We start from the raw sequence: 21531 nt of genomic DNA, 5'->3' as shown, positions 1-21531 counted from the left end.
TTTCCGTCTTCTTATTATAAACCTCAGTTGTTACCGTGAGGTATATCTGAAAGATGTATCTCGCAACTTAAAGTTGGGGACCATTAAGTAATGAAGCCTGCCACAATGCTGGCTCTCTACAAAGACAGCTATCTCCATATTCAGCCTGGGATATTATTATAGCACATCTCTGCAACATTGGACATTATTTGTTAAACTGTGATAGTGCCGATAAGGGAACAATTGCCCTGAAACTCATATTGATGTCAATTGGAGTTTCTGTGGGATAGTGCCCTGATTGGCCCTGTTGCAGTTAAAGAATAACCCCTACAGAGTAGACCCAACTATGTATAGTGATGGTGGAGCATAGATCCTCAACAATACATCCTCCCTTTTGCCCTAAGTAACTTGAGAGTAATACAGCAACCATGAGCCTACTGCAATGATACAAGATTGAAAAGGTCCCTTACTTTTATAAGGTATCATCCCCAAATATTACCAGGTCGTCTCTTGGCCCTATAGTAGAACTGTTGGATTTCCAACTGTCCCATTACTATCAGCAGTGTACCAGTAGGAAAAAGTATATTCCCAGAGTACATTATTGTATTTCCTTTTTTGTTTTCTGGGAAGAAAAGAGAGGGATTGCTACATTCACGAAGTGATTAGGTTATAAAGGGTCTTCCCGTGCCAGACGGTGTCTTATGGAGTGGCACCACTTAGTAAATATGGATCAATGTATTTTCATTTTCTAGGGAAGGCCAAGAAAGGTCATTCATTTGTTTATGTCTCCTTTCAAAGTACCTAAATATAGAACAACTGAGTTTGATCATAGGAAATGGGGCAAAAAGGGTTTTGATACTGTATATAATATAGCTACAGATGTAGAAGGCATTATTGCACTTGCATGTACAATAGTCCGGTAGCCCCACCCCTTTCTCGTGCGCAGCTAATGCCATTAAAAAGGAATCTGCTCACGCCGGCACGTTATGTGTAACCTATTGAAACGCACCAGCGGGAACATTAACAGCTGCTACATCTGTGCTACATACTATAATTGGGGATTTGCATGTAAAATAGGACCTTGAACATTTTATAGGCCCTTCCTTATGAAACACGAATGACTGTAATTCATTTTTGTAATATATGTGTATGCAGTATATGTGTGGTTGCAAAGATACATCTTTCTTAAACGTTAAGTCTCTTCAACAGAGCAGTTATCTGTCACTTCCATCTAAAGTAAAGCTGTGTTTCAAGATGATCAACTGAATCATTCAATATCAAGGCTGCTGTTTCTATCAAGCTTCTGCAAAAGAAATCATGATTGAAAAATTAGCATGAACTAACCTTACAAAACCACCGTGATGTTGTCAAGGATATGTCCACCCTCACAGCAGAGGGCTTCAGTTATTTAGAACAGAAACAGCCTGAGAAAAGAATCAAACTGAACAACATTCACTGGGCTTGCAACAAGGTAATATATGCAAGCATACCTGTGGCTGAACTGACAAATCTATTAAAAATTGCTTGTCTGAAGGATTGAGAGTGTGATATAAAATGTATTAGAGAGAGTAAATATGTTCCATTATGATGTGGAATTTTATATACAGATTTGAATTATTTTTTACATGTGTGTTTGCATCACTAAAAATCTATACCTCTTACATGCGACTATTTGCTTTACATATACATTAAAAAAAATTAAACTGCAGTACTATACAAAAAATAAGTAAACAGTATACAGACAACTATGCCATTTACAGTATTGCTTGCTGCAGAATTGACTTGTGGTGTAGTTTATTTTTGTTTCATCCATGAAATGTTGACAGAATGTTTGCTAAATAAATTGTAAGTATGTATGATATGCCATGAGATGAAACCCCAAATGACTAGTCACTACGTGTTAAAGAGGATAGCATAAAACGATGTTGATGCTTATTGATTTGGAAGGGCCTGGGATGGAATTGTACAGGTTTTTTTTATGTCCTATGCATAATGCAGTAATTCTGCAATGACTAGATATATGGTTTTGGTCTGCATCAGTCCCGAATACTAAGAATTATTAATAACTATATCCTCTTAAAGGAGCAGTAGCCTAGTATAAAGACGAGAATCTTAGTTGGACAACCTGGTTCAAATCCTAGTGTAAGCTTTTGGTATACTTGGTCAAGACATTGTGAGGATCGGGCTTAGGCCACACCTCCGTGACGTGTCTTGTGACGACCCCAGTGACGCACCTCATGTGGACAGGATCGTGCGCAGGCACCATCCATGGGTAGTCCGGCGCAGGATCCAAACACAAGTTAGTACTGACATCAGAACACTGATTCATCTAGGACACATGCAGTGCTAACTCCGCCCGTGACGATCATGTGGTGCGGTAGTGATTATCATATTCAGCTGTGCTCCTTGTCTTGGATTGGCTCTACAATCAAGAGTCAATCATCTGCTTCAGTATTGTGCCTCTCATCCAATTGGTTCACCGACCTTTATATGCTCAGCGATCCTTGCTCCAAATCGGCTGAGCATAGTAGTCTCTACCTAGTGACGAAGTGCTGTACACAAGCTTATGCTTTCCGTACCCTGCCTTCCTTGTCTTGCGTTACCTTGCCTTGCATTCCAGTTACCTTGACCACGGATTCCTACCCTACTTCCCGGACCTCTGTAACCCTCAACCTCGGCTTGGATCTCTACCACTCTACCTTCTGCAACCCTCAACCCCCCCTTGGATATCTACCAGTCTACCTTTGCAACTCTCGACCTCGGCTCGGATATCTACCACTCTACCTTCTACTACCCTCGACCTCGGCTAAGTGACCTGTACTATCCTTAAGTCTTCTACCCTCGATCACGGTGAGTATATCTATGACCTTACCTCTCCAAACACTGACCCGGCTACACGACGATGAACCTGCACACCGGACGTGGATTCTAAGCTTCAGGTCAGTGTTTACAAATCCCCACCTCGGCCTCGCAGTTCCGTCCTGTTTGCGTTGAGCACTCGTTACAGACATTGACCAAGAATAAATCCCATTTACTTTATAGGCACTTTACAGAATAATAAGCACCATTGTCCCAGACATAACATTATCATTCTGCATGTAAGATCACAGCACAGTACAAGGCTGTGTATGATGCTGGGACAATTTACAAAAATAAATCATCCTGAAATAAACAAAGGAAAATTCTAGAATAATTTGTGTTGGGTTGAAAATCTTTTTTTTGTTTTACAAAAGCTAATGTTAAATACATTCTTCCAGTAAACAAGGACAATTCACAAATCAATAAAGTAATCAGCATTTCATCATTTTTCAATCAGTAACTCTGTTACCTTTGCCCCTCCAATGACATGCCATGTTAGCATTTCATCACAGTATACTATACTCGAATATAATTATACTTGTATGCAGATCAAGATTTGAGCGAGCATAAGAGATTAGTGCTGAGCTTTCTGCCGGTTTACAAATTTAGTTCAGCTCTTGCAGTTCTCAATGAGAACTTTCAACACCATTTTGTAGTAGTAAATCTAGAAATTATTTTATTCTTTCAGTAAAAAAAAAAAAAAACCCAGTAACATACCCAGTACCCAACATACAGTTGGTTCAGCTGTACTGGGCTCATGGCCTTCAGAGTCCAATTCTCCCACAATTCTGCACTGTTCCGGCACTTATTTTAGCAGTCGGAATAGAGTGTTCTGACAGTTCTGTAAAGTTCACTCTGTATCCCTATCCCCTACTTCTGGAGTGACGTTGTTCTGTTGCCTGTCACCAGGGTTGCCACCACTTTGGATTTGACTCGGAAACTACAGGTTAGGATACTTATCCCCAGGCTACGGGTTATGATGTAAAATCTCTGGGTGAAGGACGTCAGACAAGTTGGACCGTTGGAGAGAGCGAACTTGAAGCAGGGCGGCAGAGGACAGCCAGGGAGGAGCGCCCCAGCGGTCCGACCTTGAAGTCTTCACTGACTTCTCGGGAGACATACTGTATCCCTCTGTATGCTCCCATCAAAATTGCTCCACGACTTCAAATGGCGTTGCATTGCCATGACATCACGTGACTCCCGCTGTCATATCGCAGAGCCGTTTTGACGGGAGCATGCAGGGGAGATGCCGCCAGATGATGATGCCACCGGAAAAGGTAAGACAGATAAACATTTTTTTTAAAAAGCCCGGGTTATCATTCAGCAGAAGGTGGCAACCCTGCCTCCCACAGGGGGCCAACCCCCGGTCCTAATACAGTGTTATACCCCACCGGATGTCGGCCCAACTTCCACCATCGGACCTAGGTGGGTCCCCTCAGCAGTCGGGTAAGACCCCATAGGTAGGGCAATGGGGTGTGGGGAGTCATATACTGAGGGAAGGGCCGGTGCACATACTTGGGGGGAGGAGGTGGATTTTACTTGCTCTGCCGTCGAACATACCAGTTTTTTTTGTCAATTCTTGATGTTCTTTGGCGAATATAAGAATGTAATGAATCCAGTCTACTTCATAAACTCTGTTAATCATCCTCTTTTTTTTTTTTTTGCCTAAAAAGCTAGCAACACTTTTGAGATAGAAAGTTAAATACCAAAAATAAACTGTTTTTTTTTAAATCAGACACCCAAAGCTACTTCCAATGTGACAAAAATACACAGTGCAATACCTATATATTCTCTTGAAAAAGGGTCATTTAGTTCAACCCTTTGGCCAAAGCATCTTAAGCCTGCTGCCAACTTCAAGGTATGACCGTTAGCAGGTCCTAACACTCCCTGAGCTAAAATTCTTATTTACCTGTATAATTACAGGAAGAATGATCAGCATTGGATCTGTCGTAACCCAGCAAAATGAAAATGACCTGCCAACTTGGAAAGTGGGGAGGGGCGAGCTTAAACCTTTATTTTGTTGTATACATTTAGCCATGCCCACTAGCACTCCTTTTGACACACACACACACACACACACACACACACACACACACACACACACACACACACACACACACACACACACACACACATATATATACAATTGTAACATCGCCGGAAGAAGAGATCAGTGTATCTCGAAAGCTCGCACAAATAAAAGCATTTCGTTAGCCACAGAACGGTATCATCTATTTATTTTTTGGTTTTATATATATATATATATATATATATATATATATATATATATATATATATATATATATATATATATATATATATATATATATATTGGTCGACAAATCACCAAAAAATCTACTCGCCGAACAAAAAAATCTTCTCGCCACCTAGTACCAAATGTGTGCTGCTTGGGCCAATAGGCGCTCGCCACGATGTTAAATCCACTAGCCCGGGGCGTGCAAATGTATAGGTTTGTCGAACACTGTATTATATATATATATATATATATATCAACTGTAAATATTACTGTATATTCATTTGTATGTCTTAGACAGGTCTGCAACCCTGCAACATGCAAATGAATATACAGTAATATTTACAGTTGCTATATGCTTTACTGTGGAGAGTTTTTGTCACTTTTTTTTACCCACCATAACCTTAATAAGTGTGGTGATTGTGTATGTGTATATGTACTTCTATAACTATAGCCATCCATATCTGTATACTGTAGGTGTGAATATATATATTACATATATCAAATAAAAAGCTCACTTGTGTGCACATTCACATGTCTTAGACAGGTCTGCAACCCTGCCCTTCACCATTATCACCTAGCATACAGTGCTTCCAATGCAGCAACAGATTCTGGGAATTGACATGCAAATGAGCACACCATGTCACCTTTTGCCTGAAATCCATTTTTACATTGAACCCTTATAAGCTAATGCTCGCTGTTAGCACAGCTTTTAAGCACAGCATGGGACTCAGATGCAAAGCCCGAATAACCACTCACAGGGTGGTTGAAACATGTCTGTGAGTGTTTAAATATAGTATATATATTAAACAAATTCCAAATATTTATTCCATGACACTGGAAATAGTTTTGATGTCTAAAAATTAACATTTTATTAGAGAAACCTAATTTGCATGGTGTTTTGCTTTTGCCTCTAAAAATAATTTTAGGTTTTAGTATTGGTTATGGTTTTGCCTAACGTCTGTTGGTTTATATCCTTAAGTTGTTTTCTATGTACAGCTAAACCCCGTTATAACGCGCCTCGTTATACCGCGATTCGGTTATAACGCGGTTTTCCCGTGGCTCCCGTTTTTAAAAAAAACTGCCACACTGCACACTGCACACTGCACACTGCACACACACTGCTCATTGCTCACACTGACACACTGCACACACACTGCACATTGCTCACACTGACACACTGCACACACACTGCACACACCCTGCACACACTGCCACTGCACACACACTGCACACACACTGCACACTGCACACACACTTTGCTCACACTGCACACACTGACACACTGCACACACACTGCTCATTGCTCACACTGCACACACTGACACACTGCTCATTGCTCACACTGACACACACTGCACACTGCTGACACTGACACACACTGCTCACACTGACACACACTGCACAGACACTGCTCATTGCTCACACTGCACACACTGACACACTGCTCATTGCTCACACTGACACACACTGCACACTGCTCACACTGACACACACTGCACACACTGCTCACACTGACACACACTGCACAGACACTGCTCATTGCTCACACTGCACACACTGCTCATTGCTCACACTGACACACACTGCACACTGACACACACTGCACACACACTGTTCACACTGACACACACTGCACACTGCACACACACTCCTCACACTGACACACACTGACACACACTGACACACACTGACACACACTGCACAGACACTGCTCATTGCTCACACTTACTGCACACAGCTCTCACAATACACTCACATGTCAGCAGCCCACCCCCCCTCACATGTCAGCAGCCCACCCCCCCCCTCTCACATGTCAGCAGCCCACCCCCCCCCTCTCACATGTCAGCAGCCCACCCCCCCCCCCCTCTCACATGTCAGCAGCCCACCCCCCCCTCCCCACCCCCCCTCTCACATGTCAGCAGCCCACCCCCCCCCCTCTCACATGTCAGCAGCCCCCCCCCCCCCCTCTCACATGTCAGCAGCCCACCCCCCCCCTCTCACATGTCAGCAGCCCACCAGCCCGTTTTTCACATGTCAGCAGCCCACCAGCCCGTTTTTCACATGTCAGCAGCCAACCAGCCCGGTGGAGGTTGGAATAATGACATCACCCGCAGGGGGCGGAGAGCGGACGGCTTGATTGACAAGAAGAGGGCTGTGGGCGGGGCGACTGAATGAGGCCAGGCAGTAAGAGTGCCCGGATGTGGGATGCTTGTTCTGCAGTCATTGGTGCCATATAGGAGGAGGTAAGTGGGCGTGGCTTGCATCCTTTACCCCCCTTTGTCTCTATGGCAACTCCTCCTGCCCGGGTGATTTGCAGTGCAGGGTGGGCGGAGGTGAGTCAGAGCCGGGCGTGGTGGACCCGGCCGGGGAGGGGGAGCCTCGCGCTCTGGGACCCTCTCCCAGCCTCTCCTCCCCACCCCTCTCCCTCCTTCCCGCCGCTCACCAGGACTCAGTGACCGGAGCTGCAGCTAACCCAAGTCCCGCAGGCTGTGCGAGGTGCTGGTATCTGTCACACCCTCCCTGACCCCGCACAGCGGCTCTGATGCTGGGCATAGCGGTGATGACGAACAGGTAGGGGACCCTGCATTAAAGCCTGAGAGATGCACTGTTAGCATTGCTATATTGCAACTTTTAGGTGAGTGACTCCGGTAGATTAGTGTCTCCTCACCCTGCCCACCCCTTCTCACCATCACACACACACACACACACACACACACACACACACACACACACACACACACACACACACACACACACACACACACACACACACACACACACACACACCCACACACACCCACACACACACACACACACACTGTCTCTCTCTCTCTCACACACGCACGCACACACACACACGCTGGGAGGACACAGACACGTGCAAAACCAGGGGGCTGAGAGGGAGGACGGATGAATCGCCGCCATTTTTAAATTTTTATTTATTTATTTAACTTCCTTCCCTCCTCACTCCCGATCAGGAGCGCGGCGGCCATTTTTTTTTTTTAATTAGCGCGACCCCGTTACTAACGCGGTGGACTCGGGGTGGACCCCGAGCACCGCGTTATAACGGGGTTTAGCTGTAATAATTATTTAGTTTATATTTTGGCTAAAGCAGCAATCCACCCCATACCAACCTCCCTATTTTTCCTAGGATGGGAAGTAGGGGGAGTCCAAGATAAAAGGATGCCAATAGTAAACCGCAACCAACGATACTGCGGCTTCCTATTGGTCTGTGGTTTGGCAGCCATTTTGCTTTGCTGGAAGGAGAATTTTAACTTGGTTCTCATCCAAAAAGAAAAGCAGGGGGGGGGGTTACATAAAAAAGAGGGGGGGGATTGTTGCTTTAACATCCTTAGGTTACCTGTCGGGTACTTGGGGACAGTCCTAGTCAGAGACATCTAACCTGCCTCTCTAGTCTCAAAGTCTATACGAGTTCAGTACAGATGTAAAGTAGCTACGGTTATTGCTTCCCCTGGCACATTATGACTGGATATTCTGTGATATTCTCCATTACTTCTGCTATTGAATACTATGGAAACGTACAATAAAAAAACTTTTTTCTCTTTCTTTTCAAATAATTCCCCTATGTATTTTAAAGTATTGCATCAGTACTGCAGAATGGAGCTCTGCATATTAGGAATGTTATTTGGGAAGAAACCCAGTGAGTTATGGCTTGATAATACAACATTATGGTTTGTACCAAGGCCAATGCCACAATAATAATAACTATGTTTTTTTCTTGTGTAGAGTCCAGAGTGTATGCAGTGCTGTACATATAATCTTCGCAGAGACACGTCCCTGTCCCATAGAGCCTACCATCTATTATTTGGTGCCTAAGGCACATGGAGATAAAGTGACTTGTCCAAGATCACAAGGAGAGGACACCAGGATTTGAACCAGACTCCCTTGCTTCAAAAACCCCTTTAGGAGCCACTACTTCAGCAATACCAGAATTCCTCTATCCCTGCAGCTTGTGAAATGCAGCTAGGGTGGGAAAGAGATGCAGCACGTATCGGTCTGAAAAAATGTAGCAAGATTGGCTGCTGCTGAGTTCTCTGTATTTCTTTCCAAGCCCAAATCTGAAACAAACGAGGTTCTGACTCATTTTGGCATTGTGCATGGAAAGGAAGACCTGAGCCATGGTCCAGATTCATATGAACTGTGGAGAGTCCGGTGGAGGGCTCAGAATTAGCCTTTCCAAACCTGAGTATCTCTACAATGTATTACATTATTTACAAAGCTGAACTACTACATTAAACACCTTCTACAGTACAGAGTAGTAAATATGGCCCTTTACGACACATTCAAGTGAATGGGCTGTAAGGTGTCTTCAGGCATGTAATGTTTCTTACGGATTAGCACTTCTCATTAAATATGGCCCATAATATATATTATAAGATAAACTGCAGATCACTCAAAAAAAACAAGACATCTGTGTGGTTGACAAACTGCAGTATTATTGTGCAGCCGCTTACAAATGTCCCCAAGATTGCAACTTGCTTCAAATCTCAATCACGGCGCTTACATTTAAATTCATCATTGCCTTACTAATACAGTACATTATTAGGGAATCAGATTGCTGTGTCCTTCATGACTTTAGGCTGCGTCCATAGGACTGCAGCCGTGCTGAGGCGCGCGGAGGCTGAGGGAAAGCGGGTGCTTTCCCTGGCCTTGGTCTGCGTGCTGTCCGGGGGCGTGTGAGGGGATGGGGGGGGGGGGGGGTTCTGTGACATTACGGAGCTGGTACGCCCTCATTGGGCGAACCGCTCACGTGACCAGCCCTGCGCTCCCTTGAGCGCTTGAATTAAAAATTTTGCTAAGACTTGCGCTTCCGCACGCTTGCGGAAGTGTAAGCGAGCCCCTGCTAAAGCCGCTCTCATTGCGGCTGCAGGGGCTCACTGCCGAGCAGCAGTGCGCCTCAGCACGGGTCAGCGCATAAACGCTGACATGCCCGAGGCCTAACAGTGATAGGAGTACACAATCCAGTGCAGACAGACATCCTATTTTAAACCTGATGTGCATGGCATTCCACAACATTAAAAACAATTTTCAACATATTTAGCCTCTACAATACAGAACAGAGTATAGTAAAAATCTGAAAGTTAATAGGACTCTAAAAAAATGATTCAGCCATTGAAATAAACAATAAACAATTTACCTTTTTGTGCAGCAAATACATTTCCAGTATCTGCATAGATAGTATTATGCTAATGACAAATATGTAAAAAAATATATCTTAAAATAGAATATAAGTGTGAAATAGTGTAAAATCTCATTTGAAAAGACTTTGGATCATGTAAAAATAAATGTAATGTTATGCTGTAAAATATGGAAACCTAAAGTATGCTTCAATGTCAGGTAATCTGTTTTTATTAACTTGTTTGATTTGTTTAAGACTACATAGTAATGATGCACAGACAGATGGTGCTGTAATATAATTCTCTTAATCTAAAGGTTAAAATGACAATTTTGCTGAAATAAAGACAAAATACACTACTTAGCAGTCATTATGGCTTTGATGACAAGGATATAATGGTTTTCATTACCTGCTTGGTATAATTTCACAGGCTGAGCACAATTCCACAATGCTGTGTTTATTGGATGTTGCCAAACTATAGGTTAACCTAGTGTACCCAGAGCCATATTTTTTTTCTGACCCCATATTTCTTTGTGTTTTTGGCAAACTCTTCACTCACCATAATCCTATTATGTCCAGTTTGGAACCACTACCAGCTTTACAGTACAGAATCTGTATTCAAACTCAACTGACAAGTCCAACAGGAAAAAAAGGTGTCTTTGCGGAGGGAAGTTCCAACTCAGTACTTTACTACACAAGCAGTGTGTAATACAAACAGCAAAAGCAATAGAGAAATGCACTTAGAAGTCTCTAATGTTTTTTGTAATGTTTGAACCTTAAACTGCATAATGTACTATATTATAATATGATCAACAATTAAAAGTACCACATGTTTTGACAGCAATATGTATCACTCTATTATGCGGAATTGAAAGACAGAAAACAGAAACCGAGAGAGAAAACATGCATCATGTCTAGGGATATTGATAAATACAAACAAAAGGGATACAGTAAATTGGCAGCTACAGTAACTGAATGGTTTTCAACCATTCAACCTTTCTGAATAATTCAAAATTAGAACTCAAAGAGACAAAGGGAAGATAACAGCAGGGGTTTTCATTATAAAACATCAAGGGACATCAGCTGGAACATACAGATGTAGCAAGACACTGTTCCCATGACCATGCAAAACCTAGTGCAATTCCCTGGTAATTGTTTGCACGTCTTTGCACAGCTGCTCAGTTGTGTTTTGTAGCTACAGTAACTACTTTGCAGTAATGATAGGTGGTGCTAGTATGTCTTTAAGCTACAGCTCAACCCCCTTATAACGCTGGGTCCAAAGAATCACATTGCATTATAGGTGGATTGTGTCTAAATAATGAACAATTGTATGCATTGTACAATAAAGTATTTAAGATACCAATAATCGTGTTGTAAAGTATTCATAAACACGAAAATTGGGAGCCACGCTTGCATCGCATTATAAGCTAATTCGCATTGTAACGGATCGCGTTATAACGGGGTTGAGCTGTAATTTCAATGCACAGGCTATTGCTACAGTATTGCAGGTTTTGTACTGTTCTGTGTAATGCAACCCACCCCTTATTCCCATACACAGTACTCTTTCAATGCTAGAAAACTTCAGATAACACAGTCAGTCTTTATAAATTAGGAAATATATATTAAAGTAAATTACAATAACCTGTGTAAGATTTATGAAAATATTTATTACATATCAGAAATAAGAAAGACCTTGGAAAAATAATACAATCTTCTTCCACAAACATGTCCTGGCTGTCTCTTTTACAGTTTCACATGTAAGATATTTAAGAAATACTGAGCTACTTTGTCGCAATATCACCGTGCATCTGCGCTCTATGTATACTGTATGGAACGCATAAGCATTCCACTGATTTTGGGCACATGCATGGAACAGGTATATGCCAATAGAATGGAATGCATACAGTATGTGTTCCATTAATTTACTGTGCATGCGTACTCTACACCTATTCAATGTAACGAATACCGTTTGTGTTTAATCAAATTAATGCACATGTGTGCAGGAACTACCATGTTAAGAGATGCTGAAAGGCAGTTGTTACCTTAATCAGCCAATAGTGATGTTCTGTGTCACTAAATGTGGTTTCTATACAAACAAGGTGTTGATACTGAGAAACCTTCAAAATCTGCAAAACAAAGATGAACTATTGAAAGGGATGAAAAAGTACTGGCATTAATGCAACTACAACTATATCAACCATATCAAAAATGTGTTTCTGGTGGTATTGAAAAAACAGGATAGGAACAGGTATGTAATATTAATCATTCATTGACCTCGTAATTATTATCGAGTGTCAGTTGTAATTATCATTGTCACATCAGGGGGTCCGGAGGTCCCTGATGTGTGTCCAGAGTGTTAGGTATCCCGTGCTACCAGATTCTGTAGGGAAGGCTCAAACCTTGTATAGTCCCTAGGGCTTTCCAGAGACCAAGGTTACAGTGGCTAGACACAGGAAGTAAAATAAACTTTGGATTTATAATAAGGGGACACAACAACAGGGATATATACAGAAAAAAGGAAATGGCAAACGCTCACAGAAAAAGGGTTTGATCATTGTCCCCCAGGATGCCGCCTAAGCTAAGTGACTCGGGGCTCTCTTTGTACTTGTGAGGGCTCAAGGTGAGCCTAAAACAGTCTACAAAGTCAACCCCAGTCCTCTGGTAACTTCCCAGATGTTCAGAGAATAAAACATGAAAAGTGACTGGTAGTCTCCTGGTCATTGGTAGTCAACTGGCTACGTTCCTGTTTTGGTGGTGGGGACATCTATCCACAGACTGTGGATACCCCAAAATGTCCTGAATCTCACAAAGGAAAAAAAGGGCAGAGATGTTACCTAGCCCCTTGTGGTGGGAACCACCACTCACTGTAGCTAGATGTCCCAGACCTCTGGAAGTTGCTTGGTTCCCAAAGCAGTGCTCCTCCAGATGAAGACAGGTTTCTGGTCTCCTCTGCAATGGTGCCATGATTATTCCCTGGGGTCTACAGTATCTCCAATGATACCCACCCTCACTATCCAGCACTGAAATCGGCTCCTGTCGATGCTGCACAAAAAGACTGCAGCTTCCCAGCAAGAGGATCCTCCCAGAGAGCTCGTTATTAGCTCCTGGTACTTTGCTCCAGCTCCCGAGCCCACAGCTCCGCCAGTTGCATCAGACCACAGCACTGTCTCTTCACGATCCACTGCTGACCTCCGCACAGGGAATCTCACAAAGGCCCACCACAATGGGCTCATTTTCCCAGTCATTCAATGCCTGAGATTAACACAGTGCAGTAGAACAGTGATTAAAAGCCACTTTTCAGGGAAATTCAGGTTAGCCCAAGCATTCACAAACTCCTGCATGTCCATAATCTCCAGACCAGAACAGTGTCACAGAAGTTGAAGCATAACATATACATTTTACATTAAAATGCATAGACATACCTGGGCACAATACTGATGCCCATCATTAACCCTCTAGTTACCTACAGTAAGCATGATGAGAATGGGCTACAAGACAAGGCCTCCAATGAATTTTGAGATGCCCTGTTGCCTAGTTCTTCGCAGTCATAAAAAATGTAATGTTTTCCATTCTCTTGTAATGTACCATTTTCAGATTTATTTGCTTAAGGACCTCACATGGGCCCATTACTCTGAACAACTATAGGGAGGACTTTGGGAAAAGCGGACTACTGATGGGGTGTGAGGGGAGGGTTTAACTACTAATACTGATATAGCAAGCTTCTGATGTACATTTTTTTCTAACAGGGAACGTTCACTTAAATAACTGTACAGTAGTCAAAAGTATTGGTAAAGGCAAAGATTGTCCATGAAAGTAATCCTGAAAACCAGTTCAACCAACACCATCTTGGATCCAGGAGACTTATTTGTGCAATTCCTGTACTGGGCACAGAACCAGGGTCTAGCACTTTCAAGTACAGACATAGATCAAAAAAGTGCAAACATGAGAAGAGGGGGAAACATTTTACCACCCATCACACAAAGGAAGCCAATCTCACTATTAGTGGAAGAACTGTTGATGTGGAGAGCTTCATTATTTTAAGTATGGAATTGCATAGACTGGAGATCTCCCTGTACAAAGCACAAAAATAAAAAAATACCTGTTGTAATTAGGGATTTGTAATGTAATGGCTAGTGGGGGTGGGCTATGGTAATGTTGTAGTTAATTTATACGTTTGGTTTTTAATGTTTCTTGTACTTTTGTTAACTGCACAATAAATTATTGTTTAATATTTGTTTTATTTATTAAAGAAAAAATATATATATATATATTAAATAAAAATTAGCTCCACCCACCTTTAACTGTCTTTCTCTCTCTCTGAACTACAGGGCTAGTGCCATCTTCTTGGCTGGCGGACAGGCTGAGGATCTCTTCCTCGTCTTGTAGCTGGTCTGCCTTCATGTGTAAGGTGAATGGGGCCTTATATTTGCTTAATTCCCAATCCACATTTTTTTTTTTGTATTAAACTACAGCCACGGCTCGGTGCTCTGAATCTCAATACAATGTTTCTTCCGATGACCGTTTTGGCAGGAGTACTGGTAGCAGTGGAAAGAGATGCATCACTTCTGACTTCTTGTGTTCCGTACACAGGTAAGCTACAAGCTACTCATTCTTTAGTGAAAATTCCAGTAAACATTTCTAACAATTTTATGCCCTACTTTTTTTTTATTACAAAACAGACAGAATTTAAAAGTATTAAATATTATATGAAAAAAAAATAACATTCTCCCCATACGAATACACACCACAACACACTTATCCAGGATGTCTTCCACATGTGGTCCACCTCAGGATATCCCAGTGACTATGGATTACCACTGCTCTTCATATATCCAGCTTTTCCCTAGGCACAGAGACCAACCACAAACAGCAGATAGCGTCTTGACACTATTTCTACCTATGTATAACCATGGTGATCGGATCGATTTTAATTTACATAAACCCCGGCCTCCATCCAGAAGCAGGGAAGTCCAGGTGCCGAACAATCAGTACAGAGATTGTATTTGTGACACCTATCACAGCTCGAGGGCCCGTCAGAGATGGACCAATAGATGACCATTCTCTGGGACATCTTCTAGGGGCATGCTTGGGAGTGTGGGAAATTGGAACTGACCAATGGGAATTGGACTGACAGAGCTGCGACCCAGGCCCAGATTCCTCATGTCAGCTCCATACCGCCCGCAGAGGTAGGCTCCACACTGCTTAGGCAAAACAATACCTCTGCTTGTGAAGTGTGTGTCTACCCAGCAGACAGACGTGCCCTTATTTCCTGAGCACAGCAGCTGGCCGTGTACAAAGGAAAACTGTTGAAGATATTGTTTGCTGGCCTTACTAACCTATTCATGGGCCCAGCATGCAATGTTTCCCAGAGAAACATACACAACACTTGACAATAATCAAATTACAGAGGCTATCAGCACACAATAACTTGTGACAGATGGCTAACTGAGAGTTGCACATTATATATAGGCTGGCAACCATATTGCGACTTAGGCCGCGCTTATAGTGCTGGCGACGGTGACGCCATTCACAAAAGTTATAATTTAACTTTCAGTGACGTCGCTAGCGACAGGGTCATCAATTGGTTCAGAGACAGTCATGTGTCGACAGTCTCTAAAAAAATCTAATTTCCCCGGCTTCCAAATTTTTGGTCGCGACATCGTGATGTCGCCAGTCGCGCTTACTATAAGCGCTCGCGACAGAAGTCCATTGTTTTGTAGCGATGTTGCGTCGCCGTCGCAGGCACAATAAGCGCAGCCTTAAGATGGCTTGTCAGGTTACAGTAGGTATTTAGTCGCCGTCTTGACAGGTAGGGGAACTAACAGTAATAGCCTTTAATATACAGCGTCAGGTATCCCTATCATCTCACACCATCTTTTTTGTACATACGATTGTATGAAGCAGTAACACAGTCAACTCTCTACACTTATACACTGACAGTACTGCAAACAGCATTTAGTACAACACACAGAGAACGAAACTCACAGGATCAGTATACAATATCTTCCTGTCCCAGTCGAGCTCTTGTAGTTGCCATCCCCTTCCTCCAGTCACCATGATAGGTCATGGTCCCCGTCCTGCTGTGCCAAGAACACCGTTGGTGCTCCTCCTCATCACTCAGCATGAGCATGAGGAGCTTATTAGCTCAGCCAGTATTACTCAACAAAACATACAGTAATAGACAGTTTAAATACTACAGTATATTGTATATCATTAATAAATAAAGACAACTTGAAATTACTAGAGTAGGTACCATATTCCAACTTAATCTAGTGGGAAAACTACTATCCAGACCCAGTCCATCATGTCCCAATATCCTCATGGGAACTGGTGGCGCAGGAATGTGGGGATGATTTGTATGGTTCCAGCAGACTCTATGGTGTGATAAAGACATCTCCATACCATTTTAGAAATTATTATACATTTCTAGCAGGGGGGCGTTAAATTATTGCTCTTAGTTAACCAAGTAAAGTCTAAATAAAGTGATGGAGGTGTTGAATGACCTTAAAGAAATAGTATCTTATACAAAGGTGTGTCCATCTTTCCCCCTCTTTGGGTGTCCCTAAGTGTCTCTATGAAATAATGATGCGTCTTATGTTTAAATAATTTATTTTAAATCTCAACAATTGCCTTCCACTGAAATCAGTTAAAGTATAAAAACACCTGTTAAGTTCTTGTTCTGTTCAATAGGCTCAGCATTGGCATGGACAAGGATATTCACTGTGCCATCTGCCGGACACATGCTGCATTGCAATTAAATAAATGAAGCCCACAAATCTGCGGCGCACACGAGTGTGGAATCTCTTGCCTTGGCATGGTACCAAGGACAGTAACTCATGCTACATCTGTATATTTTCCACTTCTGATGTTGTAAGATATAAGAAAATTGATGTTACAGTGCTTTAATATGAGGGGGAAAAAAATAACCACAACAAATAGAATATACTTTTTTTATTGCCATTTTGTACCTTTAATTTAGTAAAACATGCTTAAAGTATCGCACATGTATTATTGCATGGTGTATTTTTTAAATTTCATAAGTATAACTATTTAAAAAAAAAAAAAAAACCCCAAAGATGATTGATCTATGATCTATTAAATACTATGTTGTGCATAAACAGTGATTAACAGAGGGAGGGGCTTTACTCCACACATGGGCATGTACAGAAAGCACAAGTTTAACCAATGAACCAGAATGCAATGTCACGGATGAAGTCCTGGACCCTAACAAACCTCTTAGGCTGCGTCCCCGCTAGCGCTGAGCGGGCGGCGCTTGCAGCGGTAACTTACATATATAGATATGTTAGTCCCCACTCATGCTGTGCGTGCGTGCTCGTGCACACGCTCACCCGCGCTCAGATAAACAAAAAAACCTAACTTTCCAGCGCGCTCAACTACCCGCAATGCCCCCCCCCCCGCACGCGCGTAAATTCAGGACACCCGGCGTTCATGCTTGGACACTCTCCAAGCATGAGTGCGCTCAGCGCCAGTGGGGACTCAGCCGTAGCAGAAATGTGCATGAGCTTCACCATTGCAAACATCTTCAGACATCTTTTATTCTGCGTCTTTATTTTACATTATTTCTTTTGCATCAAATACTGAACGATTTTAATCAAAGTTGTTTTAACTTGGTTTCAATATGAAGGGTAAGGTAATTGTGTTCATCTGATTAGCTGAACTGACTAAATAACTATTTATTTTTATAGATTAATGATAAACCGTGCATGAAGATAATTCAATAGCAGGCCACAATCTATTTAATTTAACACATTGGAATAAACATAAACAGGGCGATGGGTTAATCCTTACATTTGGGAATAAATCTTTTATTTAAAGTTACAAAACTGAACAAAGGCAAATAAAAAGACAATTGCAACAAATCACGCCACGTTCGATTACAACTAAGCACAGTTAAAATGGCAATTGCAATACCACAGCTCATTTACATAAATGGTTAATTTAAGTTAATTGAATTAAAATATTGTTGTGATATGTATAAAGAGCTTAATTAAGGATATTAGGAGATGAGCAGAAGAAAGAGGAAAATTAAAAATAGCTTAAGAAATAAAACAGTCAATGATTTAATAAAATAATATTAATAGTACTAGAAAAAATAACTAAGCAAATAAAAACTGTCAAATGCAATGCAAAGTTAAAAATACAGTACAGTAAGTTAAATTAAAAGTGTTTATTACTTTTTCTGTATGTTGCCATTTGCAGTATGTAAGAGGGATATTTACTAAACATTAGTGGCATAAGACACCTTCTGGTGCTAGACCAGAGGTCCCGAACTCCAGTCCTCAAGGACCACTAACAGTGCAGATTTTACGGATACCCCTGCTAGAGCACAGGTGGTTCAGTCAAAATGATTGGGTCACCTGTGCTAATGAGAGGCTATCCTTAAATCCTTCACTGTTAGCGGTCCTTGAGGATTGGCGTTCGGGACCTCTGTGCTAGACGACACCCAACAGTCCATTATGTAAGGATCCGCGATCCTCGGCGCGCACGCCGTGACCCTCTCTTACCCCAACCCGCGACAGGGTGTTCCGCTTCTCCTGCCTACTGCAGCATATCTCGCCTGACGGCAAATACCAGCATTACATCTAGGGGTACGCGCGGACCACACTCTGCACTAAATGTCGTCTCCGCTGGCCACTCTCTAGGCTACGCTCGCGCAGTGACACCACCGTCACGCACCCACTATGCGCGGCACTCGCAAACATGCGCAGAACCTTTCTTGCTCCTCTGCCTATGCAACACCTGTTGCTGATTCCTCTGCCTGAGTATACACCTGTGCTAAATTTCTCCAGCCAACCACAGCCAGGCATACTCCTGAGAAAGGAATGTCGGGGACTGGGGGGGGGGGAGAAAAGGAGCGGCGGGGACTGGGGGGGGGGGAGAGCGGCGGGGAACAGGGGGGAGGGGAAGGAACACCCCCCCACCCGGACAGCCAGCCACGGGGACCGGGGACAGGAGGGAGGGACACCGCGTGAGCAGCACATCCCGGGCAACGCTGGGTATATCAGCTAGTTTAACATACTGTAAAAGTTATGGTTTCTTCAACTCACCCACCATATTATAAAACTTTACTAATTTAAATATATTGAAATGTATTCAAATTATAACTAAAGAAAACATAAGGGGGTCTATGGCTATTTTCTAATTAGGTCTATGCTGTCTGGATTTTTAGATTCATAAAAATGCAAATAAATGTAAAATTGTCATATTCTTTAATTCTTTAATAATTTCACGTTTTTCTAAGCATTCGTTAGCTTACAGAAATGACACCTTTTTAAAAACATAATTAGTTTCAAATGGTGTTATACTGTCAGATATAATAAAATATTACATGGACATTTCTATGCTAACCTACAGTATTCATATTTTGCAATCCAAAAGACAGACAATCAGAATGCAACTTGACACTTTCACAGTTACAAATCATCCTTTCCACACCCAAGCTACAGAGTAGTTGCAGAGTAGCTTTACATATATTGGTTATGCTGTATAAAACTAATTCATAATTATTTCAGTATATTTAATCTACTGTAGCATTAACTATTGAATGAATCATGTAATTGGAATCATAAATTAGTGGAATTAAAATGTCTTTAATTGGCATCTATACATTTGACACTTTTGCCATTGTTTTTAAAGAGATGAGTTATCATAAACTCTATAATTTTGAATTGAAGAAAAATCCATTAAACAGTATTAATACTGCACTAAGGAAATTATTGTAGCCCTTATGACCGCATCTTCGGATCTCATGTTACACTTAATTATACTGACCATTAACCAACATAGAAAGTAGCAATTTAACCAATATTAATGGTGTAAAGGTCTGACTTCATGAAGGTATGAATATAGAAGTCTGACCTTGATAATTGTATGCAGCTAAACATGCCTGATGGTTAATGATGCTAATTAACATACAAATCGTTTTGCATGAATAGAAAAATAAACGCATGTTTCCAGTAGTTTCTTATTTGTGGATGACGAATTATGCCGAAGTGTACATACTGTATATGTTCGAAAAATAACGGCATCAAAGGAGAAGCTATAGTTACACTAGTTTAACCCTTTCAGTACGGAATGCCACGGCCACTCTGGAAAGTCATATGATTGCGATGTCACTGTGGTGATTCATAAGAGAAGAGGAGGGTCTTCCTCCTCTTCCATTCAAATCAGCATTCACCGCTCCCATGGTCCGACCATCTCCCATAGAAGTCAAGCAAAATGGTGCTGTTACTATGTGATGAGGTACCCGGTATGCTGGCCCTCAAGATGTAGTAACTACACCATGACACACCCTAAGGCTAACTGTAAAATGCTTTGATAAAAAAATAGTTTTAATATTAGCTCAACTATCACTAGACAGCCAGAAAAGGTTAATTCCAAGCATGATAAATGAAGAAAAATAAACACACACATATATGCTGTGTCTCCTTTCTAAATCCTAATATTGTATCATATAGCAATTTCCTTACAACTTCATGATACAGACAGGATAACATTGAAGCTAAAATCCTTAATAAACAAATACTATGTCTGGCCTTCCTGCCTCTCACCTGTCTCCCCTACAATCTTTCCTAAATGCTGCTGCCAGAATCACTCCACCATTTCCTAAATCTGTTTCAGTGGCTCCCCTGCTGAAATCACTCTCTTGGCGTCCTATCAAATCCCGTACCACACACTCAATTCTCCTCCTAACATTTAAAGCTTTACACTCTTCTGCCCCTCCTTACATCTCGGTCCTAATTTCTCGCTATGCACCATCCCGACTCTTGCGTTCTGCTCAAGGATGTCTTCTCTCAACCTCTTTTGTATCTAAAGCCCTCTTCCGCCTTAAACCCTTCTCACTGACTGCCCCACACCTCTGGAATGCCCTTCCCCTCAATATCTGATTAGCACCCTCCAAACCACATTTGAAACCCACCTCAAAACACACCTGCTAAAGGAAGCATATGAGTAGCTCCATGGCTGATAATTAACATCTTATACATTAACCTTGGCCCCTTGCAGACGCACTTACCAGAACTCCCTCCTACTGTATGTTCTTCCTACCAACAAATTAGATTGTAAGCTCTTCAGAGCAGGGACTCCTTTTCCTAAATGTTACTTTTATGTCTGAAGCACTTCTCCCCTTCATGTGTTATTTATATAATTTGTTATTTATATGATTGTCATATATATTACTACTGTGAAGCGCTATGTACATTAATAGCGCTACAGTGGCGACACGTTTTATTCGAATGCGGCTAGAGCCGCAAGCCGGGAGGTTTACCGGCTTTCTAAT

The 21531-nt window shown here is 42.0% G+C and overlaps 1 protein-coding gene across 3 annotated transcripts in view; it reads right to left on the bottom strand.

Moving 5' to 3' along the window:
* PUDP (pseudouridine 5'-phosphatase) overlaps positions 1-21531 on the bottom strand; it is a 297527-nt gene that overhangs the window by 32407 nt on the left and 243589 nt on the right. For 2 of the 3 annotated variants that reach the window (XM_075594567.1, XM_075594565.1), the window contains one exon: positions 12275-12358. The exons of the other annotated variant lie outside the window; for it this stretch is intronic. In XM_075594567.1, coding sequence (XP_075450682.1) covers positions 12275-12358 — 84 coding nt within the window. The remainder of the gene's footprint in view (positions 1-12274; positions 12359-21531) is intronic. 3 annotated transcript variants of the gene reach the window in all.

Source organism: Ascaphus truei, chromosome 3, assembly GCF_040206685.1.
Source record: "Ascaphus truei isolate aAscTru1 chromosome 3, aAscTru1.hap1, whole genome shotgun sequence".
Classification (NCBI taxonomy): domain Eukaryota; kingdom Metazoa; phylum Chordata; class Amphibia; order Anura; family Ascaphidae; genus Ascaphus; species Ascaphus truei.
Note: the sequence above shows the minus strand (reverse complement) of the source record. Positions and strands in the feature narration are given on the sequence as shown.